This window comes from Pempheris klunzingeri, chromosome 15 (assembly GCF_042242105.1).
Source record: "Pempheris klunzingeri isolate RE-2024b chromosome 15, fPemKlu1.hap1, whole genome shotgun sequence".
NCBI classification, from domain to species: domain Eukaryota; kingdom Metazoa; phylum Chordata; class Actinopteri; order Acropomatiformes; family Pempheridae; genus Pempheris; species Pempheris klunzingeri.
This window is the reverse complement of record NC_092026.1, coordinates 12,666,874-12,688,857: the sequence shown is the minus strand read 5'-3', so window position 1 is coordinate 12,688,857 and position 21,984 is coordinate 12,666,874. Positions and strand designations below refer to the sequence as shown.

Here is a 21,984-nt window from a genome sequence, read left to right as displayed (position 1 = left end):
GCTCACACACAGTTGTAATAATCAGCAGTATAAGATATGTTTTTCACTCTCTGCCTCGTCTAAAGTTCATAGAAAATTGGAAAGCCAAAACACTTTAAGCCACTGGAGGATGCAGCTGAGTGTTTTCCATGGAAACAAGACTCGAATAATTGTCTTACCTGCTATTGTGCTTCAAAACTAGCCTCCAGATTGCTGACTGCAATAGCAGAGAATTTTTGAATTTCTGTCAATGGGACTATTTCCATGGATGTCCTTGAGGCAGGTCCACTAACTGTATTAAAATGTTCCGGGAACGGCCGGAAACATGCGTCACTGCCCTTTATCCAATCAGCTGTTTTCGTGCATTTGTTTTTTTTCAACATTTAATACATTTTGATAGGGCTGGTGTCCTCACACCAGTTATTGTGGCCTTTCATGTTTTCTTTTCTGTGCTCTGAGAATATCAGAGAATCATGTCTGGGTTTAATATGTTTTATGCCTCATTGATTTATGGCCAACCCGTCAAAAGACCCAAGCTAGGTAATCAATCAACCCTGCACTCAAAACACCAGCATGCATATAGCTGCCACTGGAAATTGTCCAGCCCGGATCCAGAATGGGGGTCCAGATCCGTGCACATTTGTAAAATGACTACAGTCAAAGTCCAAGTTCTTGGCAATAATAAGCTTCACATTATCAGTTGTTATATTGTTTATTCAGTGTACCAAATTAATGCAAACTAAACAACTTTTTGTAGTTTGCCTCTTTTTTGTTGTTTTGTGTGACTGGGATGTTGTTTTGCATCTATTTTTTGGTGTTTTGCATCTCTTTGTTGGCATTTCACCGACTGTCCAACAAGAAATGTTGAGAGTCCTTCATACAGAGATCCTGATCCTGGGACAACACATATCTGTTCATTAATCCACCTCTCCGCCTGGATCACAACACTCCTGTTGAGATTCAATTAAAGCAGCTCTTAGTATTCAGACGGACAAGTTAGTTTAACGTTGAGATGGTCTTTAGTTGGGGCTCTGCTTTCAGCCCATTGATGCCCTGAGGCGATTATTTGGTCGCTGTTCGTGGTGCTGAAAGTAAACAGGATTTGCCAGCGGCCACACAGGCCTCATAAAGCACCTCCACGGGCCTGGAGCTGTATCTTGGACCAAAATGTCACAGTACAGCTTGACTAAACAGCATTTTTTTTTTATTTCTGTGGAGCACATGCGGGAACTCAGATGTTAAACTTTCGACTAGACGTGAGTCACACACATCATGAGGCCATCTCAGTGCCTCACAAATTGCACCCAGCGGGGAACCGGACCTTGTGTCTTCAGGGGCGTCTGAGAGGCGCAGGCGCAAATGTCAGAGAGTTTTATGAATAGTTTCTTTCCTGGAACAAAGTCCCACGCGTGCGACGCGAAGACATGCAAACTGATCATTCCTTCCACCTCAACATCCCAGTGCTGAAAAAAAAAAAAAAAATCTCTCTGTTCCTCCAGCTGCATCTGTAGACTAAACTGTTTGTCTCACTTTGTTGCCTCTGTGTCTGACGAGCTGCGAATCCCGAAGGAACTGACAACCACCTCCTCTTCCTCCTCTTCTTCCTCCTCCTCCTCCTCCTCCTCCTCATTCTCGTCGTCGTGGTGCCGCAGCAGCAGCAGCCGACGCGGTGAGTGCGTCCTGCAGCAGCAACAAACAGCAGCATCGGCACCTGTCGTTGTCAGGACGAGCTGATAAACCTTTTAGGAGTAAAAACGAGCTATTCTCCGGAGCGATTCGGAGCCAAACACGGCGGGGATCCATGAATACCGATGGCTTCATGTGCTTCATGTGTAGATATTTGCGCCTCTGAAAATTACGCATCGGTAAGTTCCTTTGACTTGTTTTCCACGCCGTGTGCTGCGCGCTTTGACTCACGTCTCTGGTTTTTCGCTGCGGATGATCAATTAACAGAGCTTCCACTAAACTCTGGCTGTATGTTCAAGAAAACACACATTTCCCCCTCCAATGAGAGCAAACCTGGGAATGAATCCCCAGTGTTCTGCACATAATCTGTGGGTAGACGCTTTTCTTGCTGATGTTTTCCATGTGCAAAGCGAAGGTCACCCACATGCATTGATGAATTGAACGTTCACGAATGCGGGGGAATAAAAGGGGAGACAGGCTGGGCTGAATTAGCTCATTGATTCTGCATCACCAATGAAAATATCTGATTGATTATAATTAAAACAGCTTAGTGCTTTTCTCCTACGCCGACACAGCGTTTTACAAGCTGCAATTTAATTAATTAATAATGAAATACTCTTTATCAGTGGAGATAAACTGTCTGTCCTGTACTGTGGCTCATATCACCTGTATGACACAGGAACATTTGCTGGATATATTAACAAAGCTGCCAAGAACTAATGGTTCTGAATGGCTGCACACTGTCAGACATACCATCCTTTTTTTCTTTTTCTTTTTCTTTTTTTTTACAGGCATTAACAGACTTGCGTTTGGCTTAGGTAAGAACGTTCCCTTGTCTTGCTGGTGTGTTTCTACACACTGAAAATTAATTATTGATGCACCATCATGTTCATATGGCATTCACTACCCATGAGGAGTAAGCTGATATGTTGAGAAAGATCTTTAAAATCTGCTTTTACGATAGAGATAAATCATTAAGGAGGCTTTGTATCTGCATCTGGAGACACACACACGCACACACACATACAGTCGTGTGGTTCGTTGAAAACATTGTGATCCTTGTGCTGATTTTAGTGGATGTGGTTTCCAGTCCTCCTATGATCTGGAGTTATTGTGTTTAGGATGTTCCTTGCCAGTTTTTGGATCACTTCAGTGGCAAATCCTGGCAAAAACTGTTCTGTGATGTGTCTTAGATGCTTTCTGTAAGGCCACACATTTGGTGCCTCCACTTCATAGGTACTGGACTGACCACCATATGATTTTCTTCCCCTAAAATCCCATCAATATAAAGCTTCACAGATTTCTAAGTGAGCAAAGCAAAGACTCTGGCTTTCTTGCCCTCGGGATAGTTTGACGTTTAGCCCTTCTGTTGCTTCCTCAGTGACAAAGACATATGAATTTGTTCTAAATGCCAAGCGCTGTTTTTTTAACTTCAGTCAGAGCCTCCAGCAACATGGCTGCTGAAACATTTTGGGTTAAATAGATGGAGAGAAACAGAGCTAGTTGACACCACGTCTGCCAAGATGTCGTTGTGTTTCTCCCTCTCTTGTTCCGTCTGTCTTACTGTGTGTTTTTGCAGTTAAACATTCATCCCCACAGTTTGGTTTCAGCCCTGTTTGACACGTTATCCCTCATCTATATCCCTGTGGCTTTTCCTCTGAGCACGGTCTGTCCTATTACTTGATAAAGCATCCGAGAGATGCTTTAGAGGTAATTGGATTCGGTACTAGAGGGAAGGGACACGGAATTCGTCTGTGTGTGCATGAATTAGCTTAGAGAAGAAGTGTGTGTGTGTGTGTTGTGTGTTGTGTGTTTCTCTGCTGGTGCTGGCCAGTGTGCTTTGTGTTTGCAGTGAATCACTGTGTTTTCAGGAAGCTGTGGATGAGTAAGACATGAAGGGAGGGGAGTTTGGGGGGGAGGTGTTTTAAAAGTCTGACCTGAGGCAGATGAATTTCATTGTCTTAAAGAAAACTGATTTGATTTTTAAAAATGTCTTACCTTTGATAAACAACTTGTCCTAAATAAATCGTTTGCTTCAAGCTTCTGCTTTAATTTAGAATTGAGTTTTGACAGACTTCATATATAACTTCAGTGAAAAACAAACGTTGCTTCTGCGATGTGAACACAGAGGTTTTATGAGTGTAAGATTCTGTTGGGACAAGATACATCTACTGATGATGTATGTGTTTGTTTATGTGCATGGTATTATTGGTATAATTTTGTTACGACATACCGTATCAGTTCTTTTATAGAAATCCAGTTTTAATTGAAGACAACACAGTCAAATATCTGTGTACGACTGTAAATAACAATTATATTTATAATTTAATGTTCTGATTATTCTCTTGATTGATAATTTGATTGTTTGCGCTATAAAATGTCAGAAAATAGTGAAAAATGCTCATCACAATCCAACAATCCAAAACAGTATTGTCATCAAATTCCTCATTTTGTCCCAAACTCCCCCAAACCTAAAGATAATCATCATACTGCCATATGACAGTGAAAAGAAGCAAATGGTTTGTAAATACATTTATTCTTTTATTCAAGTGTCAAAATAGTTGTTTAGCTTTCTGTCAGTTGACTAATCAGTTGACTGAGGTGTATTTTTGAGAAATGGTCATCAATGATGCCTAAAACCAGCCAGTTTGCCTTAATAAATTCACATATATATTCTATTCCTTGTCATGTACACATATACTGTAAATCATGGGAAGTTCAGCAAGTAAGAACAAGTGCTGTATGTAAGACATTAAAAGGGACTTAGACAAAATATAAAAGAAATACAATATGAATCCTCTCTATGAATTAGTGCCTCAGGTAGGATTTCACTGCTATTCTGAGAAGATTTTACATCTCAGCTTTTGAATAATATTTACCCAAATTAGCTACTAGTTATATTGAAGTATTTAGTTGTTTCAGTGTCGCAGCACTCTTCTGTGTTTTCTACATTACCACTACCAAGTGAGTTTGATACTTAAAAATCAGTAACACTATTTCAAATGTTTACCATGACAAAATGTACAATTACAAGTTAATAAGTTGACAAAATGTCTTGTTCCGAGTGAGAGCTATAGCGTTGTGAAGTCAGAGGAGCTGGTCTCATTCGACAATGTTAGGCTTTTACAGATTGTAAATGGCTTTAAACTCTCCTAATTGAATGGTCAGCATCAAAGATTAACAACTGTGTCATAAAACATCTGTTTCTTTGAGGAAAAGTTGAAGATAAAAGCATGGCTAAATACAGAGCTCTAGCATAAAGTTACAACTCCCAAGGTGCATTTCGCTGGACACAACCAATCTGATTTGTGTCTCTGATTGGCTTCTTCTCATAGCACTCACAAGAGCTCCATGTTTCAATGTTGAACAACACTGAGAATATTGGTTAGAGAAAAATCTGAAATAGTCATAAAAAATGGTGAAAAGACACTTCCCGAACCAGCGGCTCCCCTCACTTTGCAACTACACTGTTGCCCATAAAGTTGGAATAATTGTTCAATACCCCCAATTTTGTAAAAGCCTGAATACACAGTTTGCAAAGGTTAATTGTGGTTTAAGTTTCACTGTGATATGTTTGGAAGAGTTTGATCAATAAAGTTGAGAAGATATACACTTTATTTATCAAGAATGAATCACATTGTCACAATCATTTCATGAGAAGCGGTAAAAAACATTTTATTCCAACTTTATGGGCAACAGTGTAGCTTCTCAAAAACAGAGACATCATAATAGAATTTTATATTACGACAACATATGTCTGCACATTGATTCTTTTTACTATGACTCTAACTGGTGCAGCAGCTTAACAATGTGATGACACTCTCGTGTTACACTGTTGTTTGTTCTCTTACGGAGCTTTTTCCTCTGTATGTTGTATTTCAGACCCCTTGATGTTGAAGTGTGGTCGCACTGAGGAGAGCAATTTCAGCGTGTCCCTGTGAACACACGCACCAACACATACACACACATCGTGCAGTCTTTCAGATACAAGTGCTTCACAGGAGACAATGCGAGGCTACCTGCTGACTGCAATCTTTCTGCTGCCCTTGGTGAGTAGTTTGTGTACATGAATGTACGTCCTGTACACATGACTAGGTGTGTGTGTGTGTGTGTGGGTGTTCAGGAGCATACTGGAATGAGTATCCGTATATAAGGGAGTGAGTGGGTTCACATGTCTGCATCCTCATGCCCTCTCTTTCTCAGCTTCAGATTTGGTATATTTCCATGCATACACTCCTGCGGGTGTGTTTGTGACAGGCGCTGGAAGTGTGGAGATCGCCATATGCCACATCAGCACATCGGCATACGTTACAGGTCCTGGATCAGCTCTGTGTTAAGGTGACTGGCGGCCTGTTAGAACAATAACAGATGGCCCGGCTGACCAGAGAGCTGCCCATCCATCTGCTGTGACTCACTTTTATTAGCGGTCTCATTGAAATAAAAAGCAGAATGGAAGAGTTGTGCAAGATATGTGGGAGGAATTATATTCAGCACACTGATGCGGCACAGCAGCAGTTTCCTTGGTGAAACTATACAGATATAGAAATGTATGTGAAAATAAATGTAACATTATGTGACTCTTACGTCCTGGATATCATCCTTTACCTTTGATTTTGATGATGATGTCTTTGTCCCTCTAAAACTCCCAGTGAAAATAGTAATAGCAGCAGTTTGATGATGGTTACTAGGGAGATTAAGATGTAATCTCAATGCAACCTTGCAGTCAAAAACATCTTTTCTAACCTTTAAGCTAACAACGGCCCCCTGACATGTGTGAAGTGTTCCTCCAGCTGACATCTTTGCACAGTCCTGAGCTGACCTTCAGCAGATGATGTGGCGACTACGCCTGTTGTGATGTACTTATTGTGTGTCAAATGGGTCTGTATGGTCGGCCAGTGGTCTGCAACGTCAAATTGGAGTTTTATTATCTGTGCTGCACGCTGCTGTGGGAGCTACTGAGTTATCTGGATCGCGGAAATAGCCTTGGGGAGGGAAATGTGGTTCTGCGGCTTCAAAATGGATGGCGTATCTGGACAGACATCTGTCCAAGAGGGGAGGAGAGGAGAGGAGAGGAGAGGAGAGGAGAGGAGAGGAGAGGTTGGAAAAGGAGGATAATAAGCACACTTTCATTAATCTGTCCTCTGTCCTGTGCCATGTTGTCATGATGCCTGTTTTAGGTTAGAGCTTTTTAAACCCTCAGCAGTCCTCAGTTGGCCTGGATTGGTAAACCCATTACTAAGTTTGTGTATAAAATCCCTCTGTATTTCTTACTTTCTACAAGCTAATTTCAAACTAAAGATTGCATAAGTAAAACTTATAGTTCAACTTTTGGGAATTAAGCTTATACTATATGCTTTCAGGTGGAGAGTCAGATTAGAGGATTGATCTGTCTGTCTCTATTTGTCTGTTGAATATAAAGCCACAGCCAGGAGATGGTTAGATTAGCTCAGACTGAAAAGAGGATGAAACATCACATCTGGTTCTCTCTAAAAACAAGAAAATGTGTTTCTGCCTGTTTTGAGTCTTAAACTAACCTAAGGTAACCTCCATCCATGTTGATATTCTCATCATCGCCTCTCTTGGCAACATATCCAAGCATTTTTCTCAAACTATTCAACGACTTAAAGAAATGTCTAGTAAAGACTGTGCTGTGGCTGGAACATAACCAAAAGAATCAGAGAGCCAAGTGATATATTGAATTTAACAGCCAATCCTTCAGTCCTCATTGAATGTAAGTAGATTCTCAGAATATCTTGTGGAAAATCTCCACATCGTTGTAACTAATTTTGAAATCGTGGAAGCATGTCACAGAAAAATATCACACCAATCATAATCTTAATAAAATAAAACCCCCACTCAATTACATACATGACCTGCTATCCAGGATTGTATATAAATAAATTAATGGCCAACACATATAATTCTGTTATGATACGAGGCTGCTTGCACTCGTGCCGAACAGATATTAGTCATCTGCATCCAATTATTTCTCATTTCTGGAAAGCCTTGCCTACAATATGTATTGGCTTCTAACTGGTTACCTGCTGCTTAGCAACATGGATACTTGTCATGGGTACAAAGAGTACTTTCTTTCAAATAATGCCAGTGTCAGTTTGATTAAATACTGTCAAACACTACTGACGATATTAAAAAGTGAGTCCTTTAATGTCTACTTTGTTTTGTTTTGGTGAGGCAGATACTGTCTGTCCAGTATTGTATTGGCAAATCTTGTCTGGAAATGGAATCACACAGAAAACTAGATAACTGTAATGATGCTTTACATAATTCATGCAGTGTTTTAAAAGTCTGCCCACGTGCAGCATGATAAAGAAAGAAAGTGAATACTAGGACATCTTCACAGTCAGTTGATGCCCAATCTTATCAGCGCAGCGAGACCTGAAGTGAATTCATATCGGGGGGGGGCAGAGAGACAGAGTGATGAGTCAGCCATGGCTCAGAGGGCTGGGACAGAGATCAGTCTGAAGAGAGCAAGAGGGAGAGTTATCGAGAAGTTGACAGACATACAGTAATAGTACAGTAATACTCCACTTCCTTTGGGAAAATAGCTTCCCTGCACTGCACCTTGGAACCAGACAACACTGTAGTTACTTCACTGTGTCGTTTTTTTCGTCATATTTTGATGTATTTCTAAGAGAAGCAGAATATAGAGGTGGGATACAGATTTAAGAGGGATTGGCTAAGATTACTCAGGGATTATATTTGGGAGAACCACATTTTTTAGAGCCTGCACTTACAAGTGCCTCAGCTACTGCCTTGTGGAATCAGGAGGCGGAGAATAAAAAAGGTAGAATGAAAAGGTTTCTTAAAAAAATAAGGTTTGGCAAACATAATGACAAAACACACGCCTTTGGCCCATGATAGTTCTCTGTGGGTTTGTCACTATGAGTGAGCCTTTCACATTTTATTGTCATTTTATCCATTGATAAAAAACTTTGAGTAGTGTAGCTTTAAAACCCCTCTCAAATCAAAATCTCTATATAATTTGTGTGTTCTTACTTAAATTGGTAAATGTCACACTCAAACCCATCTAGTCTGCTTCACTAAAAGCACTGTGTTTGTGTGTGTGGTCACATTTGATTGACAGTGGTGTCTCCTTGTTGACTAAAGAGTTCTGATTTTTGATTTGCTAAGTTCTGATTGGTCCTTGTAAGTACTGTACCTGACTTCAGCATTTTCCAGCAAAAGCTCTGCCTACTTCAAATGAGTTAGAAGAGCACAAACACAAATGCAGAATCATTTAATGTCACTTAGCTGGCATCATTTTAACATTAGGAGATATTACTGTGCTTATGTTGTATCCCTGGGGGGGAAAAAAGCTTTTCTGGGCCTTTAATGCATGTCATTATAGTATTTAGTGTGACACCTTGTGTGTTTTTGTTTATTTTCTCCAGGTGGTCTCAGAGTCTGAGCACTGTATCATCAAGCGTGAACATGAGAAATGCATGGAGAGGATCATGCAGCACAACCCCAGCAATGACCTTGAATTAGGTAAGGGAGGGTGTGTCGGCCATGTGGGTATGCATGTGTGTGCTCCTGCATCCGTCTGTGTGCATAATTTGGCCACGGTTTTTCATACCTCTGCTGTGACTAACTTGTTTACATCTTGGGTTGCTCAGAAAATGCAGAACTGCTGATGAAAGTCATGCATCTCCTGAATGACTTTTTCGGGAACAAATAAAATCAAAATTTTATACTCACAGATCTGGCAATTTCTGCCTATCCCGTCTGTTTTGTAGAGGTCACAGAGGAACATGTAAGGATGAGAGATGACTGCAGTCTCCTGTCATGTTCGTAATACAAATCACCCACGAAAGGCTGCTCGCTGTACAGCACAGGCACCCATCCGGTGATATATACAGTCCACAAACCAAATGTCTGCCTGTAATGTCACGCTGAGCTGCTTTCGCATTTTCCCCACATGTCCTTTTTTCCAAAAAACACAGGAAGCTTGGTTTGTGATTCCTGGAAGCAATTATTTTCTTGGCTATGGACTGTGGTTTTCATTAGCAACTGCTGCAGGCCTCCCACTGCTCGGAAGTTGCCCAACAGACTGCATCTCCCAGACTGCATTGTGACTCATGGCTGTGTTGACAGCCGCTCGCTCCTTGAAACATAAAAGATTTAGAGCGTGAGATAACAAATTTAATGAGGAGAAGAGCAGTAACTTAAGCTCGTTTTTCATCTGTGTATCTCAAAGGTCGGGCCTGCTGTCTTCCTGTGTGCTACACGACAAATTACATGTGCTCTTTTTGTTAATTTTATCCAAGTTCTTTTGCATTTTTAAATATTTTTTCAAGTATTTTTAAACAACGTCTCATGCTCTGAGGAAGGTCAGAGCACAGGTAGAATTTGTTTTCAGCTCAGAATTGCATTTAGAGTTAAAATGAGGTTTTCTGTTGCTATTTCATACCCTTAGATGATCCTTGTTTCCTTCTTGTCCCTTTAAAAGGAACCATTCTGTGTTTCTGCTGACAGCAAACCGTTGGTGAGGAAATAAAAACGCTGGGTCTGCAGAAATCTGACTTGGGGCTTGATAAAATAGGGGAAAAAAGGAAAAAAGAAAAATCAGAACAGGGAAACAATAACTAACTAAAACAAAAAAGAGACAGGTGGTGGTCTGTTGGAGCCTGGTCAGATGGCTTTACTTTAATTTCTAAAAGCATGGTTTATTTGTTGTTATAATTTTAATTGAGGTACTCTGGCCTCACATTAGTCAGTCGGCCGTATGAAATTGCGACAGAATGATTTGCTGTCTGGTGCTGTAATCCACAATCCGCTGAATTTAGCTGGTGTAAACTTGATAGAAAATGACCTGCACCAGTCAACAGTTTCTCTAAAGTAAATGGGAATGGATTTTATCCAAATTTGTGTTTGCATTTTTTTGACACCTAAACATGATTGTCACACTACAGAGCAGACTCTTACCCTGTTTACATTTTAGAAAAGACCAATTACAGATAAGATAATCTACAGCTATTTTAATCATAACCATTTAATTGTAAGTAATTTTTCAAGCAAAAACATAAAAATTCTCTGGCTCCAGCTCCTCCAATGTGAGAAAGTGCTGCTCTTCCCTGTTTTATATCAGTGTGTAATAAATAACTTTGTTTTTTGGCTGTTGGTCAGAATGAACAAGACATTTTATATCACCTTTAGGAGGTCGTGATGGCCCTTTTTCAAATATTTTATGACGATTTATTAATAATCAATTAATCAGCACAGAGAGTAATAAATAGTCGCAGCCCTACTTATATTTTGCAGTTTGGTTTGCTTTTTTTTAACCATTTGTAAGATTCTCAACCAAAGCAGTGAGTCACATCACGAAGCAGATCTTTCCACAAGCTTCATGACATGTTTTTCCTTTTAAGACCAGTGTTTAAAAATTAATAAAAAATGATGAATGAGTGCTCTTTTGGCACTTGTTTATAGAGGAGAAAATAGCTCTGATCAGTATTCTGCTACAGTTGCACCCTATGACTCAAACACAAAAAAGAAATCTCTCATTCAGACGTACGATAAGATCAGCTTTAATGAGAAAAAATGAATGTCTGTGATTGTGTGTCTCTACTATGCATGTCCACTATGTGTGTGGATGCTTTGTTGTGTCTTTGCAGCCCAGTGAGGATTCAGTATACTGTGGGATTTTGTGTGAGATAGCCAGTGATGCAGACAGAGTGCTTTATTAAGCCGGTTACCTCTGCAGCTCAGTGCGGCTCATTTGGCTCCGATTTGCCCTTTAAAAGGTAATTGGCTTCGTGTCCGGCTCACCAGACAGAACCAAAACAGATTAGAGAGCCAAGCACAATGGAGAAAGGTCTGCAAACACACACACACATACACATACACTCACACACACATACATGTCCGGGTGCACACACAGATGCATCCACACTCAAAGGCAAAACCAAAATACATGCGAGTAAACACACACGCAGTCAGACATGTACCTGCCTCTGCAGCACTATAAAGCCACCAGAGCATAAACAACATGGTAAACCTAGAGAGATGGAGAAAGAAGAGAGGGAGGGATGGGGAGGTGCTGGTGATAAATGGCATGGAAGCAGGAAGAAAGAGTGTCGGAAAAATCAAAGCTGTGAGAGCACCACTGAAAATACAGAATGCGAGATTTATAGTGAGCATGAGTCAGATGATGACTGAGGCAGATGAAGGAGATCAAAACAAAGCAAAAAAGGTAGCTGGAGGTGGGTTAAATAAGATTTAGTTCTTGTGTTCACAGCTTCTTTCTAAAGTAGCCAAAAAAAGCAGCTATTGCAGGTTTAAGTTGTTAAGAAAAAAGAATCAATCAAGTAGAAAATACACTTTTTGTCATGTGATTGTCAAGTATTAAGACAGATGGACTAAAATAAAGTGTTAAAATCTCTGACAGAGATAGAGTGATAGAATTTGAAAGCTGCCTCCATGTTAGCTGTCTATGTATAGGTCTGTCCACGTGGGTGTGATGAAAATGTTAGATATCCTAGGCAATTAAACTCTGTTACCTCCAATTCAGTTACCCTAATCTGAATTTAATTCAGTTCAATTCAATTCAGTTAGTGTCAGTGCCATTTTGCTGATAGGAGCTTTGACCTCATTGTGTTTGTGTTTTCCCGTCCTCCTCAGTGTGTCCGTGGATGTGGGATAACCTGACCTGCTGGCAGGCGGCCAGCGTTGGTGAAGTTGTGATGGTCAACTGTCCAGAGCTCTTCCATGACTTCATGGGCCCTGAGGATGGTGAGAAGAAGGATGAGATTAGCTCCTCATCTGATCTGATCTGATCTCATTCATACTCAAAATTAATTTCAGCCACTTCAGTTCAGCCCAATTCAGTGCAGACATATTTTTTACTTTCAGAGATGGGGAAGGTCGGTCGTAACTGTACCGAGGAAGGCTGGTCTGAGCCTTTCCCTCATTATGTGGACGTCTGCTTCTTCTATGATAACACCACTAAACCTGTACGACCTCTTTTACCTCATCTAAATTCACATTGATCACAGACGCAGACGGGCGTGACTAACCCTCTGTCTCCAACATTAGGACATGTACTACGCCTCAGTCAAGGCCCTGTACACGGTTGGCTACAGCACATCCCTGGTGTCTCTGACTACAGCCATGGTCATTCTCTGCAGATTCAGGTGAGTGTCACAATGTGGCCTCCAAAGACAGGTTTCTCGAAATATGTTTCTCAATGTTAAGGATTAACTGCGTTTCTCCGTTAACAACTGTAACTCCTCATGTGGACATCCATAAGGTGTGGCTGGTATATAAACTGATAATGAACGACAATGTAGTAAAAAACTGTTTTGATATTATAAAGAATCCTAAGAGAGATTATAACAGTTGACAGACATTGTACATTAATAAATACTCACGAATGTCCTCACAACTACATCGTAGTGTGTTATAAACCAGCTAAATGTGTAAGTTCTGCTTATGAATGCTGAATAAAGGGCTATAGCCATATAGCCAATATAGCATTTCTGAATAGCCTAACTTATTTGGAAGCCTGTGAATAATGGGAGTGAAAATCAAGCAAAAACAGCCATGGATACAAGGTTAAATACATCCAGCTGTATTAATTAACTTGAAATTAAGTGAAAAGCAGATAAGATGTGACATATTTTCTCTTTCCAGGAAGCTCCACTGCACCAGAAACTTCATTCACATGAACCTGTTTGTGTCTTTCATCCTGAGAGCCATCTCAGTCTTCATCAAGGACGGCGTTCTGTATGCTCAGGAGGACAGCGACCACTGCTTCACACACACAGTCAGTGACCACAAGTGCTTAATACACACACACATACACACACGTTATCTGTGGCTGATATCAGTGACATCCTTATACGGTTTTAATCAACAGGAAAAGAAAACAACTATGACTGCTTGTTTGACTATTAATTAATGGGAAAAAAAGAATGGGTCATTTTCAATTCACAAGGCTAATTGTTTCATTAATTTAAATTTGAAACAGATAATTGCAAAATGAGGCCGTTATTATTCTAAATGATTACTTGGCCAAAATAATCACTGGCAGGTTTGTACACGCAGTAACAAAATGTTTTTAAGACTATTGGTTAATCGCTTCCAGACAACTTTATTAAAGGATTTCATGGAAGTGCAGCCACTCATTTTAGAAATTAAATTGTGCATGTTAAATATGATCAGGTCTGTTCTGTTTGAGATATAAAGAGAAGTTCATAGACGGAGGGCTTGAAACACGTCTCCAGTCTTTCCTGTTTGATATGCACCTTTGAAGAAGCTTCAACCATATGCAAATTTTACAAAAAGCAAACACGCTATAAATGACTAATACTGCCTGATTACAAATGCAGAACAAGCTCTTAGCCTTTGTCTGGTAACAACACATTGCTCACTCTTGTTAAGCAGGCATGATAAATAAACCTAATTAGGTACGCTAATGGCTTCAGCAAGGCCAGTGGAAATCTTCTACTAGACTTTCATTAACATATCAATGGGTACTTTGCCCTTTTTGTCAGACCCGCTGTTTTATCGTTGTTGCTATGGCGATCACAGGTCACCATCATGGCATCATGGTACCGGGAATCAGATCAGTGCTGTAATTGGTTGACCCCACTCAGAATATGAACTCTTTAATTAACATGATGTCATTAGATTACAGTCCGCCTGACGAGTAAGTGGGTCTCTTCTGCCATCTGTGAAAAAAATGTTTAGTCTGCACTGTTGCAAAATTCTTAATTTTTAGGGTGATTGTAGTGTGACATCCTGCAGCCCTGTCACCGCGGTTGCAGCAATCTCTGTTAAACCTCAGATTTACAAGAATGAGGACGTTTGTCACCGTGACATTTATTGTGTCAAGCTTTTAAAAGAAAGGCTGATCATCAAACATGGATTTTGCTTTTTGAAGCAGCAACAAGGTGCTTTAAACAAGGCGATTAAACAACCACCTACAAGTCAAGAACATATTGATTTTAAAGGTCTAACAAATGGCCTATTTTTTAGGTACTGTGATATTGAGTTAGAATTGACACTTCCTCAAACACCTTGAAGGAATTGTCCAACATCAGCAATACACGTGGCATCACAGATAAAATTTGTTTTTCTGCTGCCTTCGCCATACTAATGCACCTCCTCCCATGTTTCCCCATGCAGGTGGCGTGTAAAGCAGTGATGGTTTTCTTCCATTACTGTGTCATGTCCAACTATTTCTGGCTCTTTATTGAAGGTCTGTATCTCTTCACTCTGCTGGTGGAGACTTTCTTTCCTGAGAGGCGTTACTTCTACTGGTACACCATCGTAGGATGGGGTGAGCGTCCATTCCTCAGCGATTATTGTTTTGATTAGGTTAGATGTTCTTTATTGTCCATAAAGGACATTGGTTTTGTTCAGGTCTGTATCATATAGGTAAGAAAGGACATATATGAAATAACTACATAACATAACAGTGAAAAAGACACACAAGACAGTAAAAGACAGGAGGTGTGATTCTAATTAAAGGTGGGAAATTGCAACTTCATTCACACTGTAAATTGAACCATTTATCCCACAACTTCAGCTTTCAAAAGTCAATTCATTTGCATCTTTTTTGAATAAGTTAGATATTTATTCTTCATTTTTTGATGTTTAGGAGAACAGAGATCAGTTTTTGTATTTCTTCATTTGCCAAAACCTTTGAGATTTGAGCCAAACTTGTCGATAAATGTTTTTTAATACCATAATTAGTAGTTAGTTAGCATTTCCAAAAGTGTGACTGGACTAATGAGAAGTACTGTGATTCTATGACAGAGTATCATCATGAAAATTTTACTACATTTTTCACCACTGCATTGATGATCACTGTTATTTACAGGAACTCCCACCATTTGCGTCACTGTCTGGGCGGTTCTGAGGCTCCACTTTCATGACACTGGGTATAACTCTTATTTACTTAAGTTAAACTTTCAATTTAGATTTAGAAAAGGAAGAAATGCGCGTCCACTGTTCTCGAATGCATGAGATCATTCTGTATCAGAGTAAAGAAGCAGAAGCAAATATAGCTCCTCTTCATCTTCAAGTTCAAGATTTAGTAATAATAACCCTGGTTCTTTCAGACACCACTGATAATTTTATTTCTACTGGCAGTGTTTTAATACATCAAATTAAATTCTGAAAAACTGATCACGTGGAATCATTAAGCTAAAAAAAACATTGCTTTATCATGCAAACTAAGCCCTTTACAGGGTGCCAGTAGCTGTTTGTGGATTTCCCTATCTTTGTTTCCATCTTTAGCGTTCATTATCTCCTCCAAAATTCATGATGCAATATATGAGTGTAAGCAAGACTATTGAACCTTGTTTAAATAATCTTTTTGTCATTGTTTTCATCAGTCATCATTTTTTGTTCACTTTTGTTTAGCGAAGTGAAGGAGAGCTAGTCGAGTGATAATTGAAATGCACCATTCTCCTCCTCCTTCTCCTCCAGATGCTGGGACACAAATGAGAACACTGCCCTCTGGTGGGTGATCAAAGGACCAGTTGTGGCTTCTATTATGGTATGAGATGCTAAATTATTCATTCAGTTTGTCTTGTGTGTTTATTTTTTCCACATGCTCAGTCAGTGCTGAACTGACTGGAATGTAATTTATGACAACACCTCCAGATCTATGTTATTTGTGTTTTCTTGTCTTCAGATCAATTTTGTCCTCTTCATTGGAATAATCATCATCCTGGTCCAGAAGCTGCAGTCTCCTGATATCGGAGGGAACGAATCAAGCATTTACCTGTAAGTTACAGTCGGAAATTTCACTTATGTTATACATGCAGAAAACCTGAAAATTCTGTGCATGCAAAAAATTATTTTAAACATGATATTGCACATAAACAACAATGCAGCCTGAAGAAATGTGATTCACTTTTGCTTAAATAATAAGGTTGACAATATTCTACATATTTCTTACTGTCAACAAATCTTATGAGAATCCAAACCAAAATGAACTGATCCCACTACTATTGTCTATGTAGCCAAAACCCCATGTAACTTATTCATGTGATAAAGACAGAGAATAATTGTGAGTCAAGCCCACATTCTGCTGCTGTAAATGTTCACTGCAGCACCAAATGTGTATCAATCCGCATCTGAAAATAGTCCTCAAAAAATGTGCAATTTCCTCCTGTTTGAGTAGCATGCTAAAACTACTGTGCCCTGCTGTTTTAGGAAATTCAGAGGACTAGCACTTTGTTGGGTTTGGTGTTTTCATGGGATTTATTGACAATAACAAAAATATAGACTAACACCAATAGACTAACACCAGATTTTTCCTACTATAAGATACTACATGACACCCTGGACACAGGATGAGAACCTTGGCTAACTCTGGCAAATATTACCTCCAGATTTTTCTGTGGATCAGTAGGCATTGTCCCTTTAAATATACTATGGAACTCTTAGAACAGAAGAGCATTTCTTATTCAGCAGTCATGCATTTATGAGTGTATTATATTGTAGCCATGACAGTCTTATTTTAAATTTTTTATCATTAAACCTCTGAGGTGTCCTCCTAAACACATCTCAGAATATATATTTATCCGTAGTACCTGTTGGCAGGAAGCTTGAGCCTCATTATGGAGTTGTACTGTAGCCAGACATCACTCCTGTTCTGTTCCCACAGGATGGCGTCTTATGAGGCCCTGCAGACAATGTCATTCTCATCTGTTGCTTAGACCTGTGCGTGCATGACCAAGTGTAAAGATGTGTGTGCGTTTGTGTGAATGTGTGAGACTGTGTCCCTAAAGACATTGTCTTTGTTGTATTGTTGTGTTGTCTTTGTGTCGTGTAGCAGCTGTGCTCAGAAATGCTTCAGTGAGCCCACACAGGCTGTTCAGCATTCGTGCAGGATGTCAGAGTTATCCACCATCACACTGTAAGTGTGTGTGTGTGTGTGTGTGTGTGTGTGTGTGTGTGCGTGTTTCCGCCGACATGTGTTTGTGTGTGTTTGTTTTGTGTTGACTTCTGTGTCTTATGTGTGTGTATGTGTGTGTTTTACACCAGGGGTTCTTAAAGTTTTTTTCAATCCCAAATCATACTACATACTCTCTCTCACACACACATTCACACACACACACATGTTTATACTTTCATACTTGTGAGGACCCACACTGACCTAATGCATCCTTTAACCCCTAACCGGAACATCCCAGCAACATGCCTAAACCTCCACTCTAAAACCCTAAATCTAAATCTGAACCTAAATCTGAACCTCACCTGAACTTTAAGGGTTTTTTTTATTTTCCCCCTTGGTGCAATTCGTTTTGGCCAGGTGTGAACACAGTAATCACACTTGAGTGCCTATTAAACCAACCGCGCCACGACCCTTGAGAGGAGGTGGTCTCAGTCCAGTCCTAAACACTTACTGAAGCAATTAGTTTGTGGTGGAATGCGATCCAACTTTGATCTAACTAAACTACCAGGTGTTCTCCGCATGTTTGAGCTAAATGGCTCCAGTAGCCAGGTGCGCTTTGCATTTTGGGATGTAGCAAAGGGGGCTAAATTATTCTAGTGATAGCAGCCAGCCAACGAATTATCCATTTTAACGTGCATACCAATGTCTCACTCACAGTCATACACACTTGTCCAGACCACAGGACATTCATCCTGTGTTAACCTTCTTACTCCAGCCTCAGACATATCTGACCAACAAGCAGAACATTCTCATGTGGTTTGTAGTGATAGTAAGAAACTCAACCAAGGGGGGAATGCTCCAAGTTAACAAACTCATTAACTGATTTGGACCAGACCAAATATCTACTGAATCCTCAAACAGCCTTTTGAAGGTCCAGCCCAAAGTGAGGACGGCAAAGTTGTCCTCACTAAAACTCAAACCAGTCATCACAAAGATACACAAGATACAAGAGCACACATACACACACGTGCAGAATTTAGTTAAACTGCTTGAAAATAAAGTAAAAAATCTGTAGGTTTTTGGATTGAGATGTTCTTTTGTTTTTACAGTGCTTCTTGACCACACTAAGTCTTGTTCATTTTCTAACATGTCCCAGTGAAAGAGTCCACACTGTAATGGTTCTGTTCTGCTCCTTAAGGACCCCTGCGACTGGACTGCACTGTGTTGTCCATTATTTTAGGATGTCATTTGTCATGTGTTTTTGTGTATTTCCATTCCTATGTGTATGACAGACACCATGTTTTGCTGCATGATAACATGCTGCAGAGATAAACAGATACAGAAATCTAAAGGTGTGTAACTACAGGAATGGATTACACATGTCAGCATTTATGTGTCTCTTGTCTTAATGGCAATCTTGTGATAATTTTCATCTAAAAATTGATTATCACACTAAATCTGACCACACTCTCAAAGGATAAGGATAAGGCTAATGTTTGTCTTGACCAAAACCAATTGTGAGAAAGATGTAAATCTTTAAAGATGGGTGATAAATGCATAGTTTTATTTCTAAAAACCACTAGGTAATCTCCTTAAAAAGTTGGGCACTGTTGTTTTTAATAAACATTGCTCAAACAAGGGTAAATGGTCATTTGTTGGGAACTATTTTCACCTGCGGATTAATGATGCTCTAGTGAGTACAGGTGCCCCGGTTCATCATACTGAAAGAACAAGTCATTGAGTGCAACAATGTGGTTTATTTGTGTTTTTAAAAGTTTTTTCGACAACAATGGAGATTTAAAACGCAGAAGAATTAAATACATCAGAATTTGGCTCAGCGGGAAGTACTTGTAGAATCAATTAAATGTTGATTTTGGTATTTTTAAGGGATTAGTATTAGAAGAATATCTCCAGCCTCAAATGTGAGGACTCATAGAAGTAATAATCATAGAAGTGTGACTTGGCCTGCATTTTAAACAACATTGATGCCTTGATTGAACTCAGAAATCAGGAGAAATAAATTTCTTAAATTGCGGCTTGAATAAAAATTGAAACCTGTGTCCACTTTACAACAGTAGTCAGAAAATGTGCCATAGTATTGCATCAATTGCTCTGTTCTTGCATCACATCCAGCTGACCAGCACCAGTGAAGCATTGTGATGATTTGTGATGGACTTACACGTCACTTTTATTCAACTGCGTGTGGGTGTGTCATTGTGTGTCCGTGTGTAGGCGTCTGGCGCGCTCCACTCTCCTGCTCATCCCCCTGTTCGGTATTCACTACACCGTGTTCGCCTTCTCACCTGAGGACGTCAGCAAGAGGGAGAGACTGGTCTTTGAACTGGGGCTGGGATCCTTCCAGGTACACTCTTACAGCTCCTCAAACGTCCGGTTTCAATTAAAGAGAAATAGCAGACGATGAATGAGAGAGGATAATGGCATAATAAATCATCTGAGTGTACAAGATTCAAAGAGACTCTTGAGGAGAGTGCTACTGATATTCAAACCTAGTCTTGCAAGCTAAACACACAGATAGGTTTTTAATGGAAGTGTGAAGTGATAGTGACTACAAATCAGAGGACAGTGCAATATCAAAAACAGGAGTTAAAACAAAGCTACAGTAAAAATAAGTATTAGTGTAGGAACAAGGAAATTGGATTCACAAAAGTATAGAATAGCTGTCAATTTGCCAGGAAGAAAAAGTATATAGAGTAAAGATCAACCTCTGTGCACAGGAAGCAAAACACAGTAATTTATCTAGTAGACAAATACATATGCTGTGTCAAAATGTAGTATTCCCTATAGTAGGCCCTCAATAGTTTTGTGTGAGTGGTACATTGCAGTAGTTTAAATTGAGCTTTCAGACACATTAATCATCTTCTTTTTTGTGGTTTTACTGACAGGTATGTTAGCAAACTTAAGCTTAATGTGAAGCCATGGGTGACCAATTCATTCACAAAGTGACTTTCTCCTGCCAGTAAAGGTGTCACACATTGATTCCATTTTATTTCCAGTTCACCCTTTCCATTGATTTAATTAATCCGAGTCATTTGTAGAGGAAAAAATGCTAAACTTGTTGTTTTCAGCTTCTCAAATGAGGATTTGCAGCTTTCCTTTGTCCTGTCCATGGCCACAGTCTGAGCCTTTGCTGATAAGGATGCAGTTATATTTAAATACAAAAAGCACACTTCCATTTGAAGCTGTTCTTCTCTTATTTGTTGTTTCTATTCTCCTCCTCAGGGCTTTGTTGTAGCCGTCCTCTATTGTTTCCTCAATGGCGAGGTAAGCTTCTGTCCCTGTTCACAAAACAGTTTCACTTTCAGATATTTTCATCAACATTTTTCTGGCACGTATTGTTATCAAAAATGTTTATTTATAGAAATAGACATCTCTGAATATGTGTATTGATTATTACCCAACATGGTACAGGAACACTTTTACATTTTACCACCCCATAACATATTTATCACACATATTAATAAGTGTTTACTTGTGTATTTGTCAACGTTTTTGACTTTTCCTATAAAAAAGTATATGAAAATATATATAAAAAAGTAAATGGTGTAAATGAATGATTTATAACATGTTAGAACATAGCCATAGTCACATTTAATTGTATATAATTGAAAAATAAACACATTATTATGGCATGTTTATATCGATGTTGTTCATGTTCATTAGGACATGATGAGCTTCAGGATTCATTCTTGACTTCAGAAATAGTTAGGTGACAAAACTCAAGGCCCACTTATTAGATTTCTTTCTGTGCTTTTAGTCACAACTTGCGACTAGTTGTTGCCTTTCACAATCACTCAAAAAGACATTTGTTCTCAAATGAATTAGAAGAAATAAAAAAGCACTACATTTTGAAAACGTACAGTATAGGTCTGCGTTTCAATAATGCTGTCAAAATTAACTTCTGATGTCTAATGTAAAATACAAAGACTTATTTTACAGCTTTATTAATCATGTTGTCAGTCATTCACTGCTCTTACACCAGTTATGAAAGCTTCACAGGAATGTGAAGAACTGTTGACAGAGACATTGATAAACATTTAATGTCTAAGATCGTTACCCACACAACTTAAGTGCACTGTACCTTTTCATGGAGCTGGTACAGCTTAAAGTACATTAAAAATGACCTTGTGAAGTTTCTCCCTGAAGGTGCAGTCGGAGATCAAGAGGAAATGGCGCAGCTGGACGGTGAACCGGTACTTTGCTGTGGACCTGAAGCAGCAAAGGCACCCTTCGTTGGCCAGCAGTGGAGTGAACGGCGGGACTCAGCTGTCGATCCTCAGCAAGAGCAGCTCCCAGATACGCATGTCCAGCCCGCTGGCGGAGAGCGCCAACATCAGCCTCCCCACCTGAGCATCTGATTCGCAGGAGTCAACTTCAAGGTGCCGCCTCTCTAATGTACATCCAGACCAACCAGAACAGACCAAAGT

General features: G+C 39.7%; 1 protein-coding gene across 1 annotated transcript; it reads left to right on the top strand.

The window, feature by feature from the left end:
* Nucleotides 1–5,646: 5,646 nt before the first annotated feature.
* Nucleotides 5,647–21,907, top strand: LOC139213958 (pituitary adenylate cyclase-activating polypeptide type I receptor-like). The gene is made up of 14 exons (XM_070844679.1): nucleotides 5,647–5,714; nucleotides 9,078–9,174; nucleotides 12,307–12,417; nucleotides 12,538–12,638; nucleotides 12,721–12,818; nucleotides 13,318–13,450; nucleotides 14,815–14,968; nucleotides 15,512–15,572; nucleotides 16,123–16,192; nucleotides 16,331–16,422; nucleotides 17,477–17,560; nucleotides 19,772–19,901; nucleotides 20,780–20,821; nucleotides 21,704–21,907. The coding sequence occupies exons 1-14, from the start codon at nucleotides 5,673–5,675 to the stop codon at nucleotides 21,905–21,907; spliced, it is 1,419 nt and encodes a 472-aa protein (XP_070700780.1). The 5' UTR covers nucleotides 5,647–5,672.
* The last annotated feature ends 77 nt before the right edge of the window (nucleotides 21,908–21,984 follow it).